Genomic DNA, 20,253 nt, shown 5'->3' on the forward strand with positions numbered 1-20,253 from the left:
GTTGTAACAGGTTTGCTTCATCAAAGCCACATTGAAATTCCAGGAGCCAGCGCTGTGGCACAGTGGGTTAGTGCCCCGGCCTGAAGCGCCAGCATCCCTTATGGGCACCAGCTCCAGTCCCGGCTGCTCCTCTTCTGATCCAGCTCTCTGCTACAGCCTGGGAAAGCAGAAGAAGATGGCCAAGTCCTTGGGCCAATGCACCCACATGGAAGCCCTGGAGGAAGCTCCTGACTTCAAATCAGGTGAGCGCCGGCTGTTGCAACCATATGGGGAGTGAACCAGCGGATGGAAGACCGCTCTCTGTCTGTCTCCATTTATCTCTGTCACTCTCTCAAATACACAAAATAAAAAAAAAAAATCCAACAGTCAATAGTGTGCTCCATAGAACTTTCTCCTTCAGACTTGTCTTCTCTCATACCTAGTACGTATCACTAACGGTGACTTGTGGGCAGGGATGGCAAAATGAAGGCCTGGGGGCAACTCCCCAACATACTTCCCCCTCATCCTCCCCTTGGCTGGATTCATTCCCTGTCAATGGGAAATGAATCTGCACTCCCCAAGGTACCGTGCTCTCCCAGGAACAGCAAGCACTAGCTATTGGAGACGTGCTCCGGAAAAGCGGCTCACGATCTAAGACTGAACGGAAAAGAACAGAAGGCGGATCTGTACTGTCTGTAGCAAGATTTCTGTTCACTCCCAATAAATACAAAGGGATTCTTAAATGTGTCAAACGCACGTGTTTCTTATGGATAGGATAAAATAGAATGTTAAGAAGAATTAATATTGACTGCTGCTATATAAAGAGTTTGCCAGGACTACTTTTCAAATGCCCATTAACAAAAGCACATTAATGTTGCTTTCCATACGTGTGCATATTTTAAAACTACTGCCTCCTACTTTATTAGTTACCATGAGCACCGTAAGATGGGCCTTCGAGACAAGAATTTCTTCATCTCTTTCTACCTCTGCTGTCTCTGATTCTGACAGGGCTCATTTTGTTCAGCGGGGCAGACCCATTAGGAAGACCCCCTGGCCCCAGGGCGCTCTGAAAAATAGCCAATGAGTAAACATCACACTTTGCTTTCTTGGACCTGTTCCTGGGCTTTCATTCTTCCTCCCAAAAGAATAACTATGGCAATGACGGACTCTCCCGAAAATACGCGCTGTATCTGCCATCTAAAACGCTCTCTTTCTGCTGTGGAGCGGACCGTAACTGCTGTTCCGTCTTTCCAAGGAGTATTTCTCAGTCTTAATCGATTTCCCTACTGAGAGACTCCGCTGCCCTTCTCCCGGAGAGATGGGGCCACACGGTACCTACTGTGTTATTGATGGCTGTTTCAAGTTTGTTTTCTCTATGTTCTCACTTGGCGTGGCCCTACTTTCTCTAAGTCCCAGTGGGAGGTTTATTAACAACAGCAGTAAACCAAAAGTTAAAAAAAAAATATATATATATATATATATATATTAGAGTTGCCAATCTGTTTTAGACAAGGGGTCTTCAAAAATTCCATGGAAAATACACATATGGAAAAAGGACGCAGGGGTTTCAAAATATTTTGCACCAACAGAAACTTGTCTTTTAATTCAGTTCTTCAGGAGCTTTTTGATGTACTGTCTGATCTATAAATGAATGTATTTCGTACATTTTTCTCATAAGTTTCATGTGTGTACTTTTTGAACCCTGGCTGTGGTTGACTGGAACTCTGTAAGAATTGGTTCCTATCTACATAGGAACATCCTCAAGCGGTATGGTGGCCCTGGCTTTTTACAGTGCTGGTTCCTATTAAAGACAGTGCTTTGGTGGCTTATTTAAACCATCCTGCACGCAGCTGGAGTGAAAGAATCTGTTTTAAGAAGAGAGGGACACTTGGAAGACAGAATTAGCAAATCAGCTACCTCCACCGCAGGAGACGGAGCAATCTGAGTGCACGGTGCTCCAGGCGTGGTGGTGTCTTTTTGTGGCTTGCTGCGTTCCATTCACGGTCTTGGGAAGTGCATACTTCCAAGCTATCCCTGGGTTTTTGCCTTGCATCAGAATCTGGGCAGTATAAAATAAAATCAGAGATCAAGGTACAGGTCAGACCCTGGAATTCCAGAAATGTTGTTGAACATTTTCAAGATATAAGCATGATGACATCTGGACCTTCAGTTGGTTTACTTCACTATTTCCAAGTATGTTTTCTGTGTTTTTTTTTTCTAATTTTTCCCATGACACCTTAAAATGCATACTTTCCTATGGTCAAAACCATGATTTAGATAGTTGCTAAAAAGTAGCACCTAAGTAGTACCCTAAGTCCACAACTTTCAACTCTAGGTATCCCATTAATAAAGCCTTATACATACTAAAAGGAAGGAACAATAATTATCAATCTTTTTTTTTTTAATAGCCAGAGTTAGACAGTGAGAGAGTGAGAGAGAGAGAGAGACAGAGACAGAGAGAAAGGTCTTACTTCCATTGGTTCACCCCCTAAATGGCCTCTACGGCCGGCCCGCAGTGCCGATCCGAAGCCAGGAGCCAGGTGCTTCCTCCTGGTCTCCCATGCAGGTGCAGGGCCCAAGCACTGGGGCCATCCTCCACTGCCTTCCTGGGCCACAGCAGAGAGCTGGACTGGAAGAGGAGCAAGCGGGACTAGAACCCGGCGCCCCAACTGGGACTAGAACCCGGGGTGCCGGCACCGCCAGCCTGGATTTCAATCTTAACCTAAAAGCCTAGTATGGCACACATAGTGCTACGCCATAGACAGCAGCTAAGCCCGCATCTACGTAAATACACACTGATGATCTATCCTGAGTCACATCTGATAAGCTCATCCTGGGTACCAGGAGAAGCAGGGGCACAAGAGAAGCACCCCAGCACCACGGAGTGCCCCACTTGGAGGTGACAACCATCAACGCTGGAATCCCAGTGGGCTTCCAAGAATTCTTCCAGTGATAATGTATCCAAAGAGAATGTGTCTATCCACTATGTCCTAGATATGCAGGTAAGTAAAAAGAAGTATGACCAGAACCAGGGATTGGTAAGACATATAGTGCAATCGGTTCAGTCCTATGAGGTCTTACCACTAAAATAAGAGCAGTCACTTATCGGACACCTCCCAGGTGCCAGGCCCTCCGCTGGGCATTTTCCATGCACTGGGTAAAAATATTCCTCTAGCAACTCTGTCATGTAGCTGCCTTATTTTTCAGTGAAAGAAAAAATGAGGACAGAGAATTTGGGTAAGATCACTCAAGTGCCTAGGGAATGAGTTTAAATAACAGCTCAACAAAAATGAGCCTCAACAACGCAGTGTATCACCTTGTTTTTTATGTGGGCAAACACAAAGCATTTGTCTCCTTGATGCCCTCTTTTCTTAACTGATCTTTTTTTTTTCTTTTTTCTTTGCAGCTCAAACCATGGATATAAATAGCTGTTTTTTTTCTTCTTCTCCCCCACCCCATGAGTCTTGTGGAAATTCTTTACCACCAGAACTGGGCATTCGTGCCCAAAACACAAAGTTGATTGCCAGTTAAAAATAGGAACCCCTGGCTCTATCTCTGTCTGGTGGGATCCCACCTCAATTACAGTGGAGAGAGTGGGAGCTATTCAAGGACCTCTGTTATACCCCATCTCTCTTTAGGATGCTACCAAATGGTTTCCACTTGGCTATTAGCTTAAGCGCCTCCAGAAAAATTCTGGCTCACTCTTGAGTTTCCAGGGCATGGATGTTATTTCAAGGTGCCAAGAAAATCAAGGGAGGTGCTCCCCAGGAACAATCAACATGTTCACGGATGGATCTGCATGCCCTACCCCCCCTCCAAAGCACAACAAAACAGAACAGAACAGTACCATTTCAACAAATACCGAGTTTTCATGAGTTGCCAATGAAAGACTCTCAAACTCAAAGTCCTGGGAGTCTTTGAAGATCTTCTGGGACTTTGCATTTCCTACAACTGGTTCTTGGAATCCTGTGTTCAACTTTACACAGCATTTCATTCATTTTGAATCAGTGTTACGCTTTTCTTACTTGGAATTTCTCCAGTGTGTCTGTTACTGTTTTATGTGATACTAAGTAAACATAGAAACGAAAGCTTTATTAATAGTCAAAGTAGAATTTTGAGAGAACTCTTGTGACCAGAAGATACTCTTGATGCTGCTTGATATTTCCATTTCATTTCCGCTTCAATTCAAGCAGTATCTGAAACTAACACTTTTGGGGGTGGGCATGGTTGCATATTGGACTGTAGTAAGTGGACAGTTTGCATAGTCACCCACTGTCAAGGCCATGTCTACATCTGTACTCGTGGGCTCCTCCTCCCCTTCTGTTACCAAGCGTGACCCTTCCCGGCTCCTGTCCAAGTCTTCTCCTTCCCTACACACGGATTCCATCTCTCACCTACTCCAGCACATCACCACCATGGCTGGCACCATCTCAGAAGCCTCTCTGAAATGCCCCTGTCCAATGGGTCCTTCCCATTAACATCCCAACATGCTGTCATGTATCTACTCCTAATTAAAAAGAATTAACTCCACACGTCCTGCTGATCAAGTCTCATTTTTCTACTTCTAACAGTCCTCTAAGAGTTGCCCTGTTTCCACGTTTCTTCATTCAGTCCTCCCAATAAGGTGCTCCTTGGGCATCCTGGGAACTGCTCTTTCAAGTGCACATTTCAGATGCAAGTAGCTAACAGTCCTCATCTTACTCAACAAGTCACCACCATTAGACATAGCTGATCACTTTTTCCCTACCAGAAATCTATGTCCTCCAGTTTTTTCCAACCTCCTTGCTTTTAGCTTCTGGCGTCTTTTGCTGAATGCTCCTTGTCTCCTCTTCAGTACCTCTAAGTCCAGCTTCTCAGCAGTTCCTGTTTACCTATACCCACTCCAGCAGGTGCTGTCAGCTAGGCCTGTGGCTGAAGTTCAGCGTAGGTGGGGACCACTGCCAGAGTGCTGACTCTGCCTTAGCACTCTCCAGGAGGACTTTGTGCAGTGGGCTCACACACCACCATTCTGTACTGCTCCGTAGAGTAGACACGAGCCACATGTGCCCAGCAAGCACCCGAGACGTGCTAAGTGTGACCAAAACACAAAACTGAATTTCATTGAAATGCAGACGTAAGTAACCATGCACAGCTGACGGCTACCACATGGAGATGCAGAGCTATGATGAATCCTAGGCTCCAGCCTCCATATTCACGTATTCAACTGCCCACTCAGTGTCTCCATTTGAATATTTAAAAGACAACTATCAACATCTCCACTGAACCAGTCACGGTCTTCCCTGTCCCCACAAAGTCAGCTCCGCAGCCCTATCTCATGAAATGGCAACCTGTCCGCTGAGTTGTCCTGGCTCAAACAGAACCACAGGGCCACCCCAAACTTCTGGCCAGGAAACGTCATTCCGTTTCATTTGGGCCTGCCTCCTGTCTGAGCACATGTACTGCTGCTGCTCTGATGTGCCCTCATCCGTCTTATGCTTTCCTGGGTCAAGGCCCTGACAACTCTGGAGGGAGGTGAACAGCTGCCCATCAAAGGTGACAACGGGGAGACCTACAGGAGAAAACAACACAGCGACATTTGCTGAGCAGGTTCAACAGTGCTGCGAGACGGGCAAAGGGAAGGCAAAGGCTTCTGTGACAACGGAGGAGGAACACTGCACGACCACCGAAAGCCCCTCTGTGGCTCTCACGTGGTCCGGCACACATCCAAGAAGCCACAAAACCAACAAAGAGAAGTCGAGTTTTCCTTGAAGATTTTTCTTTCCTCTCCAGGAAAAACTTCTATTGTATTCCTTTCCTTCCTTACAATTGACATGAAAACACGCAAAGATTCACAGAACAGAAAAGTAAAATTCTGGAGGCTGCAAGTCGGAAAAGCACTGAATAGAATATTCCATAGTACTAAGGGTGAACAAATCCACTTCCCATTTTCAAAGTAATAAAAAAAAAAACTATGACTACAGCCAAAAACAAGAAGAAAAGTAACTGACAGAATTTACTGTAAATGTTCACAGGAACATGCACTTTTAAATTACAAACTCATAAAATGCATAGTAGCTAGTTATTTGTGAGTGTTTATGTGTGTATGACCAATACAGTTCTACAGCCAGTGGCATACACAACGTGCCGTTTATATTTTATTTGCTGCACATACTAATGCACTCACTAAATGCATAAGGGAATCTAGGGTCTCAGCTTCACAAAGCCAAATAACTCAAAGCTGACTTTCACGTCTTTGTAGCTATAAATTCACACATGGTTTTATGTGTGTAATTATGTAGGCTGCAAGAGAATATTTATAGAAACCAGCAGCAAGCTAAGAATTTACTCTCACATCAACTCATAAAGGCTTCTTAAAGGAAGTAAGAAGTTAAACAAATAGGCCAGCCAAGCCCATCCATACCAAGGATGAGGATGTGTCAGTTATCACACTGTGTTATTTACTTCTCCATCATGAAAACCTTGCATTCCTTTTCCTATATTGAGGAGAAAAATTGCCAACCATGCACACAGCTGTCATCCTATCTCTTCCTATCTGATGCCTGAGCAGAGTTAATCCTTTGGAAATAGACCCGTGACTAGCATTTCTGCACACCTCTCCTTCATCCCTCTTCTCAACAAAAGGCTGAACTACGTTTAAGAAATCAATTCTGCTATCAGGAAAGCTACATAATTGGTATAAATTTCTGCAATATCAAGGTACAAGGTCCCTTATGTAAGTTGAGAATTTCCAGACAGCAGTAATGGCGCATTTAACCAAACAGAGAATCCTTCTGAGCACCAAGTCTCCTACCACTGCAGGTCCCACACCCACAAAGCCAGCCTGGCCCAAACTGAAGGTCCACGGTTTCTCACCTGGATCAGTTCTAAGAGACAATTAGTTTTCTTTTCAAATTCCCACTGGCTCTGTGTTCTGACAATGACTTCTTCCTGTCTTCGTAGATGAGGGTGGCAGCACCCCATTAGGTGGCCTTATTTATACCCCAGTACCTCCGTGGGACCATCACCATCACCTTAGCGGCAGACAGCTTCTCCCCTGGGACGCAGGAGATGCTTGGGGAGTTGCGTGCACAGCACACAGCTGAGGTCCTCGCTTCCTCTCTGAATGCTGGGGCACAGGTCTCAGGTGCTACCCGATTTGCAAATCAGAGCTCCCATCATTCACACCTATTTGAAAACATCTCAGTGACCACAGCGAGAGTAGTCCGTTGCCATTTTCCGCACAACGGAAGAACCCAAACACTCCCCAGGTCTCAGAAGCACTGTACAGCTCTCGACATTGGGACGACGTCACGGTACTGCCACTTCCGAGCCACCCCATGCCACATGTCAGACGGCACAGCTGAGCTGTTAAATGCACACATTTGGAAAGACCACCAGGAGCTCCGTCTACTTAGCTGGACTTAGTCCAGAGAATTTCCCAGCCAACTGGCACTGACTCTCTCATTCCCAGCTGTAAAGCACCCTCCTTAAACACTTCCAGGTCCTTGGCAGAACTGTTTAATGTCTACCTTTAACACAGGAACCACCTGACTCCAGACACAACACTCAGCAGCTCTGGACCACGGCTGCGGAGTTATCAAATTTACAGCTTCTCACGTTGGAAAACCACAGACTGTCGGGTGGGGCGGGGGATCCTGAGTGAGGGTGAGGGGCGGAGCTGGAATCTACCACAGCCCTCAGAAGGAAGGGGGTGCAGCTTCTGCTTGGGGCACTCAAGTTAAAACAAAGGACACTTGGAGTCATCTTGCGCAGACTTTCTTTTTTGCTTGCTCTCACTTTCAATTTTTAACATGAAAGCCACAGATTCCTCTAACTAGTTTTGTTGTATTTTTTTTTTCATTTTTTTAATTGAAGAAGTTCATGTAATGTTCTCAGAAAAATCAAATGTTTATAGATAGACTGTACAGACCAGCTGTCTATTTGATTCCTGCTAAAAGACTGGTGCCTAATCCTCAATAATCCATGTGATAGCTTAAAAACAGTACTAACAATACCTGCTGCACGTTCTCTGTGTGCCAGGAAACTCACTGTGCTCTCATTTAAAACAGAAAGCAGGCCAGGCTCTTAGTGCAGCAGCGACAGCACCGGCTAAGACACAGACACCCCGTATCAGAGGACGTGGGCTCCACACTGATGCTCAGGCCTGCCCCCGGACTTCAGCTTCTTGCTAACGCAGACCTGCAAGGCAGCGAGGCTGGCTCCAGGGACTGGCTTTCTGCCACCCATGCTGCAGGCCAGGACTGAGTTCCCACTCCAAGCGCTGGCCTGGCCCAGTCCTCGATGTCGAGAGCATTTTAGGAGCGAACCAGTGGACAGGTGCTCCTTCTCTATATAACCTTCTTATTCTTTTTTTTTTTTTTTTTAAGGTTTATTTACACAGAGAGAGGAGAAGCAGAGAGAGAGAGAGAGAGAGAGAAATGTCTTCCTAACCTTCTCTTAGACACAAATTTTTAAAAATAATGCAATGTTTAAACATTGCTAACAACATTACAAAAGAACGCTATAATATTCCAACAGTATAGGTAGATATCCCAGCTCCGATATGACACAGGTAGCGTGAAGCGGTAACACTGGCCCTGAGCTCTTCACTACTGTCTAACAATGAGACCATGGGGCTTTTAACCCTCCCGACAGCTGTCTCTCAAGCTCGCAAACACAATGTCCAGGATTATAAACTAAAAATGTACAAACTGTACTAACGGTTCACGGAATACTTTAATCACTGGGATGCAGCAGCATGTTCAAAGAGTCACTTTGGGATCCAGGGTTCAAGCTTGGCCATTTTGCTTCGGGAACACACAGCTATCTGATTTCAGAATATGTGATTTTTCATGTACAAAGATTTATTTTATTTATTTGAAAGACACACTCAGAGAGAGAGAGAGAGAGAGCGCGCGCGCGTGAGAGAACGTGCGAGAGCGAGGAAGGAAGGTCTTCTATCTGCTGGTTCACTCCCCACTGGCTGTGACAGCCAGGTCTAGGCAAGGCCAAGGAGTCTGGAACTCCGTCTGCACCTCCCCCGTGGATGCAGGGGCCCAAGCCCTTGGACCATCTTCTGCCACTTTCCCAGGTGCGGTAGCAGGGAGTTGGACTGGAAGCGGAACTTCTGTGACTTGAACTAGGGATGTTGGCACGGCAGGTGATGGCTTGATCCTGTGCACCATGCCACCAGCCCAGCACATGCGATTCTGGATCCCCCATGCACTTTCCCCTGCATTCAGTCCAATGTTTCCGGAATCATGGTCTTCACAGCAGAGACACATTAGACTTCATAGACCGGTCTTTCTGTGCTGCGTCTCAAATTGCATCACATGTCACGGTCTCACAGAGGGGATGGTTTTGAGGTGCAAATTTGCATTCTTGTCAGTTTCCGTGATTTCCAGAAAACCTTGTGATGTGAACATCAGCCAGTTTTCACTGCCTTATTGTTTGCCTCCAAGCTTGAAGAACTCAAGCAAGTATCATCCTATTAGGTGTGAGTGAGCCGCATCTGACAGAGAGACGCTAACATAAGACCCTCCCTGGAGACATGGAAACGCATCTGCTAGGCAGCTTCACAGGTGTGGGCTGACACACCAAACCTCGAATCCCATTCTAATTCAAGCCATCAATGTCCCCCATCCCGTCACAAAAGTATGTGCCACAAGTCAACAGGGGTCCACTTCAAATAGTGTGGGGCGGCCTCCGGACAAACGACGTGCCATCGCCCAAGTGCCTCTGGGTCCTCCTCTGACATCGGCTCGACAGCATCTGTTCTCAATTATTCTCCATTACGTCTCCACCTCTTCTGTACTTGGTGTCCTCACTCGGCGCACGCTCCCTGGCCTGGCTTCTCCCTCTCACTGTATTTATCTGGAAGCCCATCTTGACTCATTTCAGCCCCTTCCCCTCGGGGTGCCTGCGGCTGGGGAGGCCCGGGGAAGGGGCCGCCCCGGAGGGTAATTCATGCTTCATCCCCTGTGCTCACGCTCTGTCATCTCAGTGATCCATGTGCCTGTCCACCTGCTTCCCGGCCACCCCTTCATCTCCTTTTGCCAAAGAGTGGAGGAAGTTGTTTATTATAGTAATTTTCTTTAGATGTCTTTTCCTGCCGAGAAACCAGCTCTGGTTAACCTATTTCTCACCTACTGCCATTCCAAAAGGCTGCTGCCTCCTTTCAGCTGCAGGATTCGTCCTTGCTACCGACTCAAAGAATGGGGTTCCAAAGAGTTAAACACACCCTTGTGCTGTCTGACAAAGAGGAGGAAAACCCACCCCTCATAGAAAGAGGAGCCTTTCATTTGTTTAAGGCTTCTACAGAGGGGAATGCTGTAAAAACACAGGTGATCGGATTTCAGCCACACGACAGCAACCTGTGTCATCATGTCATCCTGAATCACGCCCTCCATCAGACGGGGATGAAGTTACCTTCTAATGAAACACTCACGACGCTTTCCTCACCTCCTCTCCAACTGCATGCCAGTTGCCCAGAGAAGATGACTCATGTAGTGTGTGTGCACACAGGTGTGTGTGTGTGTGAGTGTGTGAGAGGCAGACAGACAGAATGAACAGCAGCAGCAGGAGGAGAGGGAAGGCAAGACCTACCAGGAAAAGGTCATCTGTAGTCCCTTCTAAAGAACTTAGCACTTCCTAAGTGCACATCTTAGCAAAAACCAATCTCTACGTTTTAACCTCCATTGCTAAGACCTCTTACAATGATACAGTAGCCAAGCATTTTCCACCGTTCTGAAACAAAGAACAAAGCCAGTTAGGCTGGCGCCGCGGCTCACTAGGCTAATCCTCCGCCTTGCGGCGCTGGCACCCCGGGTTCTAGTCCCAGTCGGGGCGCCGGATTCTGTCCCGGTTGCCCCTCTTCTAGGCCAGCTCTCTGCTATGGCCCAGGAGTGCAGTGGAGGATGGCCCAAGTGCTTGGGCCCTGCACCCCATGGGAGACCAGGAGAAGCACCTGGCTCCTGCCATCAGATAAGCACTGTGCATTGGCTGCAGCGGCCATTGGAGGGTGAACCAACGGCAAAGGAAGACCTTTCTCTGTCTGTCTCTCTCTCTCTCCACTCTGCCTGTCAAAAAAAAAAAAAAAAGTACCTATGGAATGCATAAAATTTATTCTTTATAATAAAAAATGTAAAAGTTGTGTAAAAATGTAATTAAGCTCAGTTTACTTTGGTGTAAACTTTTTTTTGAAGTCCATGCACAGTTTCTTCAAAATACGTACTTTCTATGAGTATTGTGAAGACCTATTGTAGGCAGATTTCTTCTTTGCACCAAAATAAACTTAGTCTTAATGCCATTTCCAGGAATTTTTGAAGTGTCCTATTCATCTACATCAGATGAAAGTGCTGTTTCTCAACGAAATTATGTATAAATTTAGCCCTGATCTTTAGTTTTCACCTTGTCACTTCCAAATTCTTTACATCACATACACACGCACACCAGATTCAGCTATCTATGGATACAGAACTAGTTCAGTTTGTCTGTGTTCATAACATCTTAAACATTACTGAACTATAAGCCGGCTTTTAACCTTCCCACTTACTAATAAGTACAATGAGAGACCAGGTTTATGTGTGATAGGGAGTAACTTGAAATACATGGAAATTACTAGTTGTATAACAACTGTATCTGTAGTGATCTCAGAAAGTCTGTGATTACCACATCAATATTTATTTCTTTTTGTGTCAGGGGGTCCGTGTATATTAGCAGCTTTTATCCTCCAGGGCAGCAAGAAACACAATACATGGTCATGAAAATTAGCTCTTCTTCTCCAAGTCATTTACGGGTACGTGTGTGAGTGCACATATGTCAAAATAAAAACCTGATCGATGGACTTAAAGAATGCCTGAAGAATTTGAGGCCTAAGACAATCCTACAAATCCTTGATTACCCCTAGGAGTTTCCCCTGGCCAAGGAGGAAATCAACAGGCCAGCAGTGTTGAAACTGACATCCACCTGCTGCAAATGCTGAACTATCTGGAGCCAAGGAGAAGGTCTGTGAGAGAGACTGCATTTAAAAAGGAGGCTGACTCATGGCTGAGTGATCAAGTGCAAGGTCTGTTTTCCATTTACTCGAAACCTTGAGCCTCCCATGAAGGCGTTCTATAAAGTTCTGACACATAAAAATAACCAGAAGCAGAGGACACTTTTATTTGGTATCAGGCCATGCACTGATTTCTCGGGGTTAACTGACAGCAGCCAGTTATTCCCAGGACTGGATTAGTCCTGCCTTGCAGCAGAGAACACTCAGAAGTGCTGGAAGCATCTGCCAAGTCCACCACCCTGGGAGGGCGAATTGCTACTCTTCCAGACTGAGGTGAGTCTTCCATGAACTAAGGCAGCGGAGAATGCCTCTGTGTAAATTACTCACTCAGGGGAAAGCAAGCACTTGAGCAAACACATGGATTCCACAAATGCATTTTAGGAGATCAAGTTTCGCTCATGTAAATGCTGCTCACTGCACTTCACTGGAAACTGTGGTTCTAAGGCCAGCCTTAAGAGATGATCAAATACAGTGTGTTTTTTTTTTTTTTTTTTTTTTAAACTGTGTCCTGCAGCCGCCGGGGGCTCCTCAGAGGACTTAAAGGCTGCAATGGGGTCAGGAGAGGTTGGCCTGGGTTCCCTTTGCTGCGACTTGGGTGAGAGGAGCTCTGCTTTCATCGGCTTTATCTTCTGCCTCTATGTAAGAGTTTGCGATTTGAAAGCACATTTTTGAATGAATTTTACCATTGGATGTCACTCATTCAATTTTTTTTTCCCCCTGAGGAGCATTCTATGATGTTCTACATTTGATGCCAGTGGTGGAATCTACAAAGCTAAGTCCTCGTGGGGTGACAGAGGGTTTCTGGGGCCATAAACAGCGTCTCAGGACAGTGCTGGAGCCAACGGTGGAAGACATTAGCTCAGCCCGGGGAGATCATTTCCCAGTGAGGAAACTGAGGCCCAGATAATTTAAGTGATTTATCCAAAATCATAGAGTAGCAGAGCAGCGCAGATCACCGACCTCTCAGACACATGGTCTCTTTAACCCTGGGGGCTTCCAAGAACGGGATACACATATCATTGCCTGTTCTTGACAATCTTTCAAGACCTGACCCTTTAAAGTTTTGCTGACATGATTCATGTTTTAATTCATGCTTTGCATCTCCTGTATCCAGCTCACAACTGGCACTGCAGCAGTACCCAAAAAAGGTTTAATATTTTGTTGTTTTAATCAGTAATTGAGAAGGTGCAAACGGAAGAGATTCACTTTAAGAATCAACACATGCCCAAGTGGTTGAAGAAGATGATCACGGCTTATGCAGGGAGGGATTTATCTATCTATATGTGTGTGTGTATGTGTGTGTGTGTGTGTGTGATGTTCCATCATATCTCCTCCATTTCTCATGGAGCCATCTTCATGTCTTGGCCAACCTACCCTTCGGCCAGATTTTCCATCCTTGTCTAAGAAATCTGAAATCATGCAGTAATATTCAATGGCCAAAAGACAAAGTGCTTTAGTTCACAGACCTACACTTTCTGTGGACGGAACAGCGCTTCTCATTTAAGCTGTTTCCCACACTCTGATTTCAGCATCCCACAGGACTGTAAAACACAGTCAACATTTTTATATTGAAGTGAACATATTTTTGGCTCTAAAAGCGCTCATTTCAGTTCGATCCATAGTTGTCGTATGGAAAGGCACATGAACTCTCTGTAACTCCCTTTAAAGGATACAGCCAGGGATCACTTGGCTATCACGATACATTCTAGCTTTGGGAAAATGTAATTTACTACTTATTGTAATTTTAAGTTTTTACAATAACTCTGTTCCATCAATTTTGGGGAGATGTTAATGTGTGATTAAAAATGACCAGCAATCTGATGATGTTCTCCTGAGAATAAAGTAAAATTTAAATATAAAGGGCACTAACCCAAATTCTTTTAAAAGATAAAATAGATAGAATGCTGCATTACTGGATTTCATCTCTTTTCTGGATTCAAACATATTTTAAAGTTTTGAATGAAACTGTAACTCCCTTAGAAATACAAGCAAGGCAAGTCTAATTAATCCTAAATTTGCACCATGATTATTTTCAGATAGGTCACATTCCCCAGGCATTAGTATAAGCCATCAATGAACCTTTAGGTAAAATTAAAGTACATAAAGCAAGATTTCAGCAGACAGCAGCCAAGGAAGCGTGATCCTTCTCCAACATGGTGAAACTGCAGTTCTGTTCTCTTAGAGAGTTAACTTGAATTCTTATTCTCCTTACAAAGTAAAGAAATTATTTAAAAACATATTACACGTGCCCAGTGGAACCCGGGGATTGCCTTATGTTCCTATGATTTCATTTGTGTCTACTCATGATTTCCCCTTACGTATCATTATCACTATAATTATTATTTTTGTTTAAGGAGCTGTCTTTATAAAGAGATAGTGATGACCCTGAACTGACCAATTTTAGAAAACTCCATTTCCCACTGAGGCCATCCTTCCCATCTCTCAAAAGCCACTTCAAAATATTGGAAGAGCCTTGTACTTGGTGAGCAATCCGAAGGTTCAGTTTCTGTCAGGGCTAAAAAATGCAGGTGAGTGAGCCGGGGAGCTCTGCCTAGATTCAAGGAAGCCTGAAGAAGGCTCAGCTTGGAGCTGATACGATGCCTGGTGACAGCTTGTCAGCTGGCGAATCTGATCAACGCAGACAGTCAGCGGAGACTCCAGGTGTTAGATATCAAAGTAAGGACCCCGTCATCCTGCTTGCACTTTCCATCATCTCTGTGTTTCTCTTTGTTGTGGTTTTCCTGCATATCATTTATGTTTAAGAACAAAGGCTTAAATTACAAACAAGACTATGAAAACCTAGTGGGACAGTCTAGTTTATGAACAAAACTGGCGAGAGAAACAACAACACAGAAATGGTTGCTTGTCATGAAGTCACAGAAAAGTTACTTCTCAGGGGCTGGTGCTGTGGGGTAGCAGGTGGGGCCACCGCCTGCAGTGCTGGCATCGCATGTGGGCGCCGGTCCAGGTCCTGGCTGCTCCACTTCCGATCCAGCTCTCTGCGATGGCCTGGGAGGGCAGTGGAGGATGGCCCAAGTCCTTGGGCCCCTGCACCGAGGTGGGAGACATGGAAGAAGCTCCTGGCTCTTGGCTTCAGATTGACCCAGCTCTGGCCATAGCATCCATTTGGGGAGTGAACCAGTGGGTGAAAGACCTCTCTTTCTCTCTGCCGCTGCCGCTGTTTGTGTCTCTACGTGGCTCTGCCTTTCAAATAAATAAACAGATCTTTTTTTAAAACGTTATTTCTCCTCAGGAATGATATGTACTTTGTTGTGACTCCTCAGCAGAAGCCGAGAGCCATCCAGCTCCAATGCCTGAGTTTTATGTGTCCAGCCATGGAACCTGGTCTGTGCACATTTGCGTAGATACGGATCAAAGGGCTCTCAGCAAAGCGGATGAAGTCGCTGGGATGCTCAGAATGCAATACCTCACTGTGGCGTAGGAGGTAAAGCCGCTGCCTGCGGTGCCAGCACCATATATGGATGCTGCTGCAAGACCTAACTCCTCCACTCCCAATCTGGCTCCCAGGCAATGCTCCTAAGAAAGCAACAGAAGATGACCCAAGTGCTTGGGCCCCTGAACCCACACGGGAGACCTGGAAGAAGCTCCTGGCTCCTGGCTTCAAATAGGCCCAGCTCTAGCTGTTGTAGCCATTTGGGAAGAGAACCAGTAGATGGAAGATTTATCTGTTTCTCCCTCTCTTCCTCTGTAACTCTGCCTTTCAAATAAATAAATCTTTTTTTAAAAAAAGAACCCAGTATCTCTCATAAGAAAGGAAGTTTGCTGCTCAGACGCTTCATGGAAAAGAAACAGATGGGAGGGAGGGAGGGGGGGGACGGAAGGAAAGACGGACAGATGGAAGGAAGCAACACACCCAGTAACCAGAGAACTAATTCCTATACCTTGGGTTAATTAAAATTTCAAGGGTTAGTTGCCTTGTTCAATTTCAAAGTATCTTGGCTTTAGTTCAATTCGATTCAGAACTCCTAGTCTTTTCTTCTAAACGCAAGAGCTGAGAGGGTCAGAGGAACACCACTAGTGAGCGCCTCCATCACACAGGTGTTGTGAGGTCCCATTATTCCAGCACAGACACAAGGGGTGGGACCTTCCACCTCAACATTGGGGCATAATGGGACATTCACTCTCGAGCGAGGTCCGCGAGCCTAGTTTCAAACTCAAACATCTACAGGGTCCAAAATTTCTTTTTCCTTAAGAGATTTAAAAGTCCATATTTTTATAAAAAATTAAAAAACTACCTGATGTTAACACATGGCCCTGTTTTGTTGTAATATTATGCAGCTCTGGGAGCTAGATGTGGCCCCTGGTGAAAATCTGCTATCTATGGAAAAATGTTTAATTAAAAAATACACACACACTCTCCCCATCTTAGGAGGCAAAATAATGACAGTAACATTCTATGTTAAGTACTTTGTAAGCACTGAAATTATGAGTATCTTTCTAACAGTCCTAACAGTGAGTACTGTTGGCTTGTCTTACAGACATGAACACTAGGAAACACAGAGATCCAGAAACTGGCATAACGAATTACATGTCTGCACCCTTGACCACACTGTGCGTGGTGGAAACACCTTTCATGTGACATTGTGTGTGATTCCTTTTCTGTTGTCTTCTACACATCTTCCTTGTAAATGCTGAAGGCTGGTGCTACTCGCTAACCATGATGCGACGAGTGATCCTTCATTCTGTACCACCGGGGCCTAGAAGAAACCCTCTCTACCACCTGCACACAGCCCCTTGACCTGCTAGAAAATGCTGAGCTTTTAAAATCAGAAGAAAATACTGCATGATCTTGCAACCATGACACTGATGATTAATAGGTTTCTCTGGTTCCCTCCAAGGGGAAACCTGCTAAGTACACACTAAAATGAACTCGCATAGATTCTGAGTATGGGAATTCTGACAGGAATTTTAAACACCTTAAAATCTGGAAGGAAACATATGGCAATAATGTAAAGAACAGCTATGCTGACATTCCCATTGCCACAAACAAGGACATCTCTTTCTTCTATCTATAGCTGTTCAGGGACGGGGCAGACACAGACGACAAATCAAGGCAGGAGGAGCTATGCCTCCACACACAATTCTCTAACACCTGTGAGAGTCCTGTTTCCAGCCATAAGCATGCCTGTCCGCACCAGGGGTGGGTAACTTTTTATTGGTGCTATTAACCCAGGTTCAACGGTTCTTGTCAAGGCATATTCTTGATAGGCAACTCTTCGGCTACACCCAGCAGGCAGCTTAGCAAATAGAACTTGGACTTCAGGGTTGTATTCAGTGAGCAAACGACAGACCGCTATGCGGTTAGATGTTTCCATCAACTGATTCACACATTCATTCTAAGGGTGTATTTTTTTTTTTGAGGCACTTTAAACACATACTCAATACTTAATAGATACCCATGAATTTCTAAGATGCATCTTAATACAAAGGGATTTAAGTGGTATTTTCCCCCACCCCTATGGCTATTTCCAGTTATTCCCAAGATGATTCTAGTGGTCAGATCGTAGCTGGAGACTCTTCCTCAGGGCGTCCTTCTCCCTCACACACCATCAGTAAGGTCCCTAACAACTTTCCACTCTCCACTTCCGTCTCCTTCACGGTCACCGTCCCAATTTCCGCTCCTATCACTGTGGACCTGCGGTTCTAGCAGAACCATGTTCCAATTTCCCCTATTCACTTCTTGTCCCTCTCATCACTTATCTACTTAGCAGCCAGAGTGAGTTTTCAGACCATTCACTTTCTTAAAACCCTGTGGCTGTTCTTAGCATGAAATCCAAAGTCCTTACCACAGGTGATGTTATCTCTTGCCTGATATCCCTCCTACACCCATCTCACACCCCGTTATGCCCATTCCTCACCCTTCTACAGCTAGATAGGACCTTTTCTTTGTAGTTCATTCGCAACATGGGATCTTCCATTGCTGTTTCCTTTACCTGCGTATCTGCTACTCCTTGCCTTGCTGGTTCTTCTCACATGTTAAGTTTCACCCCAGATGGGACTCCTCAGAGAATTCTTCACCAACCCAGTAGTCTACACATGATCTCCTTCTCTGTTCTTAACTTACAGTTGTTTTCCTCCAAAGAACTTACCACAATCTATAATTCAATATGTATTTGTGTAACGCTACACTGTACCCTCCAACACTAAATTTGATAATAGCAGGGGGATTTTTTATCCTTAACTATATACCTAATTTACTGTCAGTGTGAAACACAATAGAACGCCTGTATATTTTCACTTCTCTTTCTAAAGTTCTGGCAAGTCTAAGAATCCATTAGGGAAACTTCAAGATGTCATCTAAATTTACCCCAAGTAACTCAACACACATGGACTCCACACTCCTTCACACACAATAAGGGAAACTCATTTCTACTGCAATGTCAGGAGCTGCACAAGGTCATCACAAATATCACAGTAGCATGGCATTTGTTCAGAGGACTATCCAGTGCCCCCGCACATGGGACTGGAGAAGAAAATAAATTGAGTGCTTCAGTTTCACCAAACAAAATACACGTCTCTGAACATTGTTTAATTAATTACACATCTGAGCAACAGTCTGTTAAGACTGAAGACACAGAATGCCGCACGCCTCAGTTACACACACTGTGTCCCCTTGTTTAGCATCCAGAACGTAGTGAACACACACGGCTTTACGTGAATTAATCAATATACGTAAGACAGAAAGACATAATTTTAAGCAAAATCATCAGACAAGGGGCCAGCATTGTGGCACAGTGGGTTAGGCTGCCACTGTGTCACAGGCCTCCTTTACCAAAGCACTGGTTACGGTACTGGCCGCTCTGCTTCTGATCTAGCTCCCGGCTAATGCACCTGGGAAAGCAGCAGAAGATGGCTCAAGTACTTGAGTCCCTGCCATATGCATAGGAGACCCAGATAGAGTTTCTGGCTCCTGGATTCAGCCTGGCCCAGTCTTGGCTATTCTGGCCATTTGGAGAATCAGCCAGTGGATGGAAGATTGATATTCTCTCTCTCTAACTGTCTCTCGTTCTTCTCTAATTTTGCCTTGCAAATAACTAAATAAATCTTTAAAAAAAAAACAACTAATGGGGTTCAGCTATGTGACACAGCAGGTTGAGACACAGCCTGAATAGCCAGCATCCCATATGGGCACCAGTTGGAGTCCCAGATGCTCCACTTGCAATCTAGCTTCCTGCTGATGAGCCTAGGAAAGCAGTGGAAATCAGTCCAACTACATGGGATCTTGTACTTAGGTGGGAGACCGGGATGGAGTTCCTGGCTCCTGGATTCAGCCTGGCCCAGCTCTGGCTGTTGTGGCCATTTGGGGGAGTAAACAAACAGATGGAGGATGTCTCTCTCTGACCCTATTTTTCAAATAATAATAAAAAACCTAATGTATACAATTGGCAATGCTAAACATAGGAAGGCTTACTGTATTTCAGTCTGAATAATTGTAACTGTTGCATTCATCTTGCTTTCGTTATTTGCTAAGAGCAGAGAGTAGGCCTCATACTGAGAACAGATATCACCCCATTGAACAGCGAAGCTTTGGCCTCAAGTTCACCTCTGCTTTTTCCTAGTGGTGTGAGTTAGGCAAGTATCTTAGCCTTTTTGCACACTTAATCTCTCGTTTTCCTGCCAAGTGAGGATACTTGGTGTCCTAATTTTGCAGGTAAGGAATTGAAGCTCAAAATGACCACCATGAATGTCCACTAGTGGGGGCGTGGAAGGGCTCAGTGACTGGTAGCCAGTGCAGTGTCTGTGCAAATACCTGTCATTTCTACACACAGGATACAAATCACTGTGCCACATGAGCAAACAGCCCCAACTTACCAAGAGGAACAGAAACCACCCTAGAGACTTAACACGAAGGGAAATGAACACACAGTCTCGCAAATGCACAGGCAGCTAAGTTGGTTGTTTCGGTGTTGTTTTTTTTTTTTTTTTTTCTTCTCTGGGGAAACTATAGCCTATAAAATGATGGCGGTTTAATATGACTAAAAATCTGCAGAGGTTCAGGCAGGCATTGTTGATGCTGTACCATCCTCCTCCCAGGCCAGCTGACCCATGTCATGAATGGCTACGATGGGTTACCCGATGGCAGGCTCATCTACATACACCTGTTATCCACCTGGGCATTTGCAAAGACCACGTGTCACGGTGAAAGGCTGATACCTCCATATGAAAAGCCATCTGTTCACTTGGCAGTCACTGGATTCTTCTCCTCTTGTAAAAACGGA

General features: G+C 45.1%; 1 protein-coding gene across 9 annotated transcripts in view; it reads right to left on the minus strand.

The window, feature by feature from the left end:
• ADAMTS18 (ADAM metallopeptidase with thrombospondin type 1 motif 18) overlaps positions 1 to 20,253 on the minus strand; it is a 157,602-nt gene that overhangs the window by 16,197 nt on the left and 121,152 nt on the right. For 6 of the 9 annotated variants that reach the window (XM_089319367.1, XM_051847029.3, XM_089319369.1 and 3 more), the window contains one exon: positions 1,897 to 2,038. In XM_089319367.1, the coding sequence (XP_089175493.1) occupies positions 1,897 to 2,038 (142 nt within the window). Of the gene's footprint in view, positions 1 to 1,896; positions 2,039 to 14,680; positions 15,218 to 20,253 lie in introns of those variants that run through there. The other 3 variants (XM_089319373.1, XM_089319371.1, XM_089319372.1) reach the window with 3 other exon arrangements.

The sequence above is a fragment of the Oryctolagus cuniculus genome, chromosome 18 (assembly GCF_051225735.1).
Source record: "Oryctolagus cuniculus isolate XC-2025 breed Fujian yellow rabbit chromosome 18, ASM5122573v1, whole genome shotgun sequence".
NCBI lineage: Eukaryota > Metazoa > Chordata > Mammalia > Lagomorpha > Leporidae > Oryctolagus > Oryctolagus cuniculus.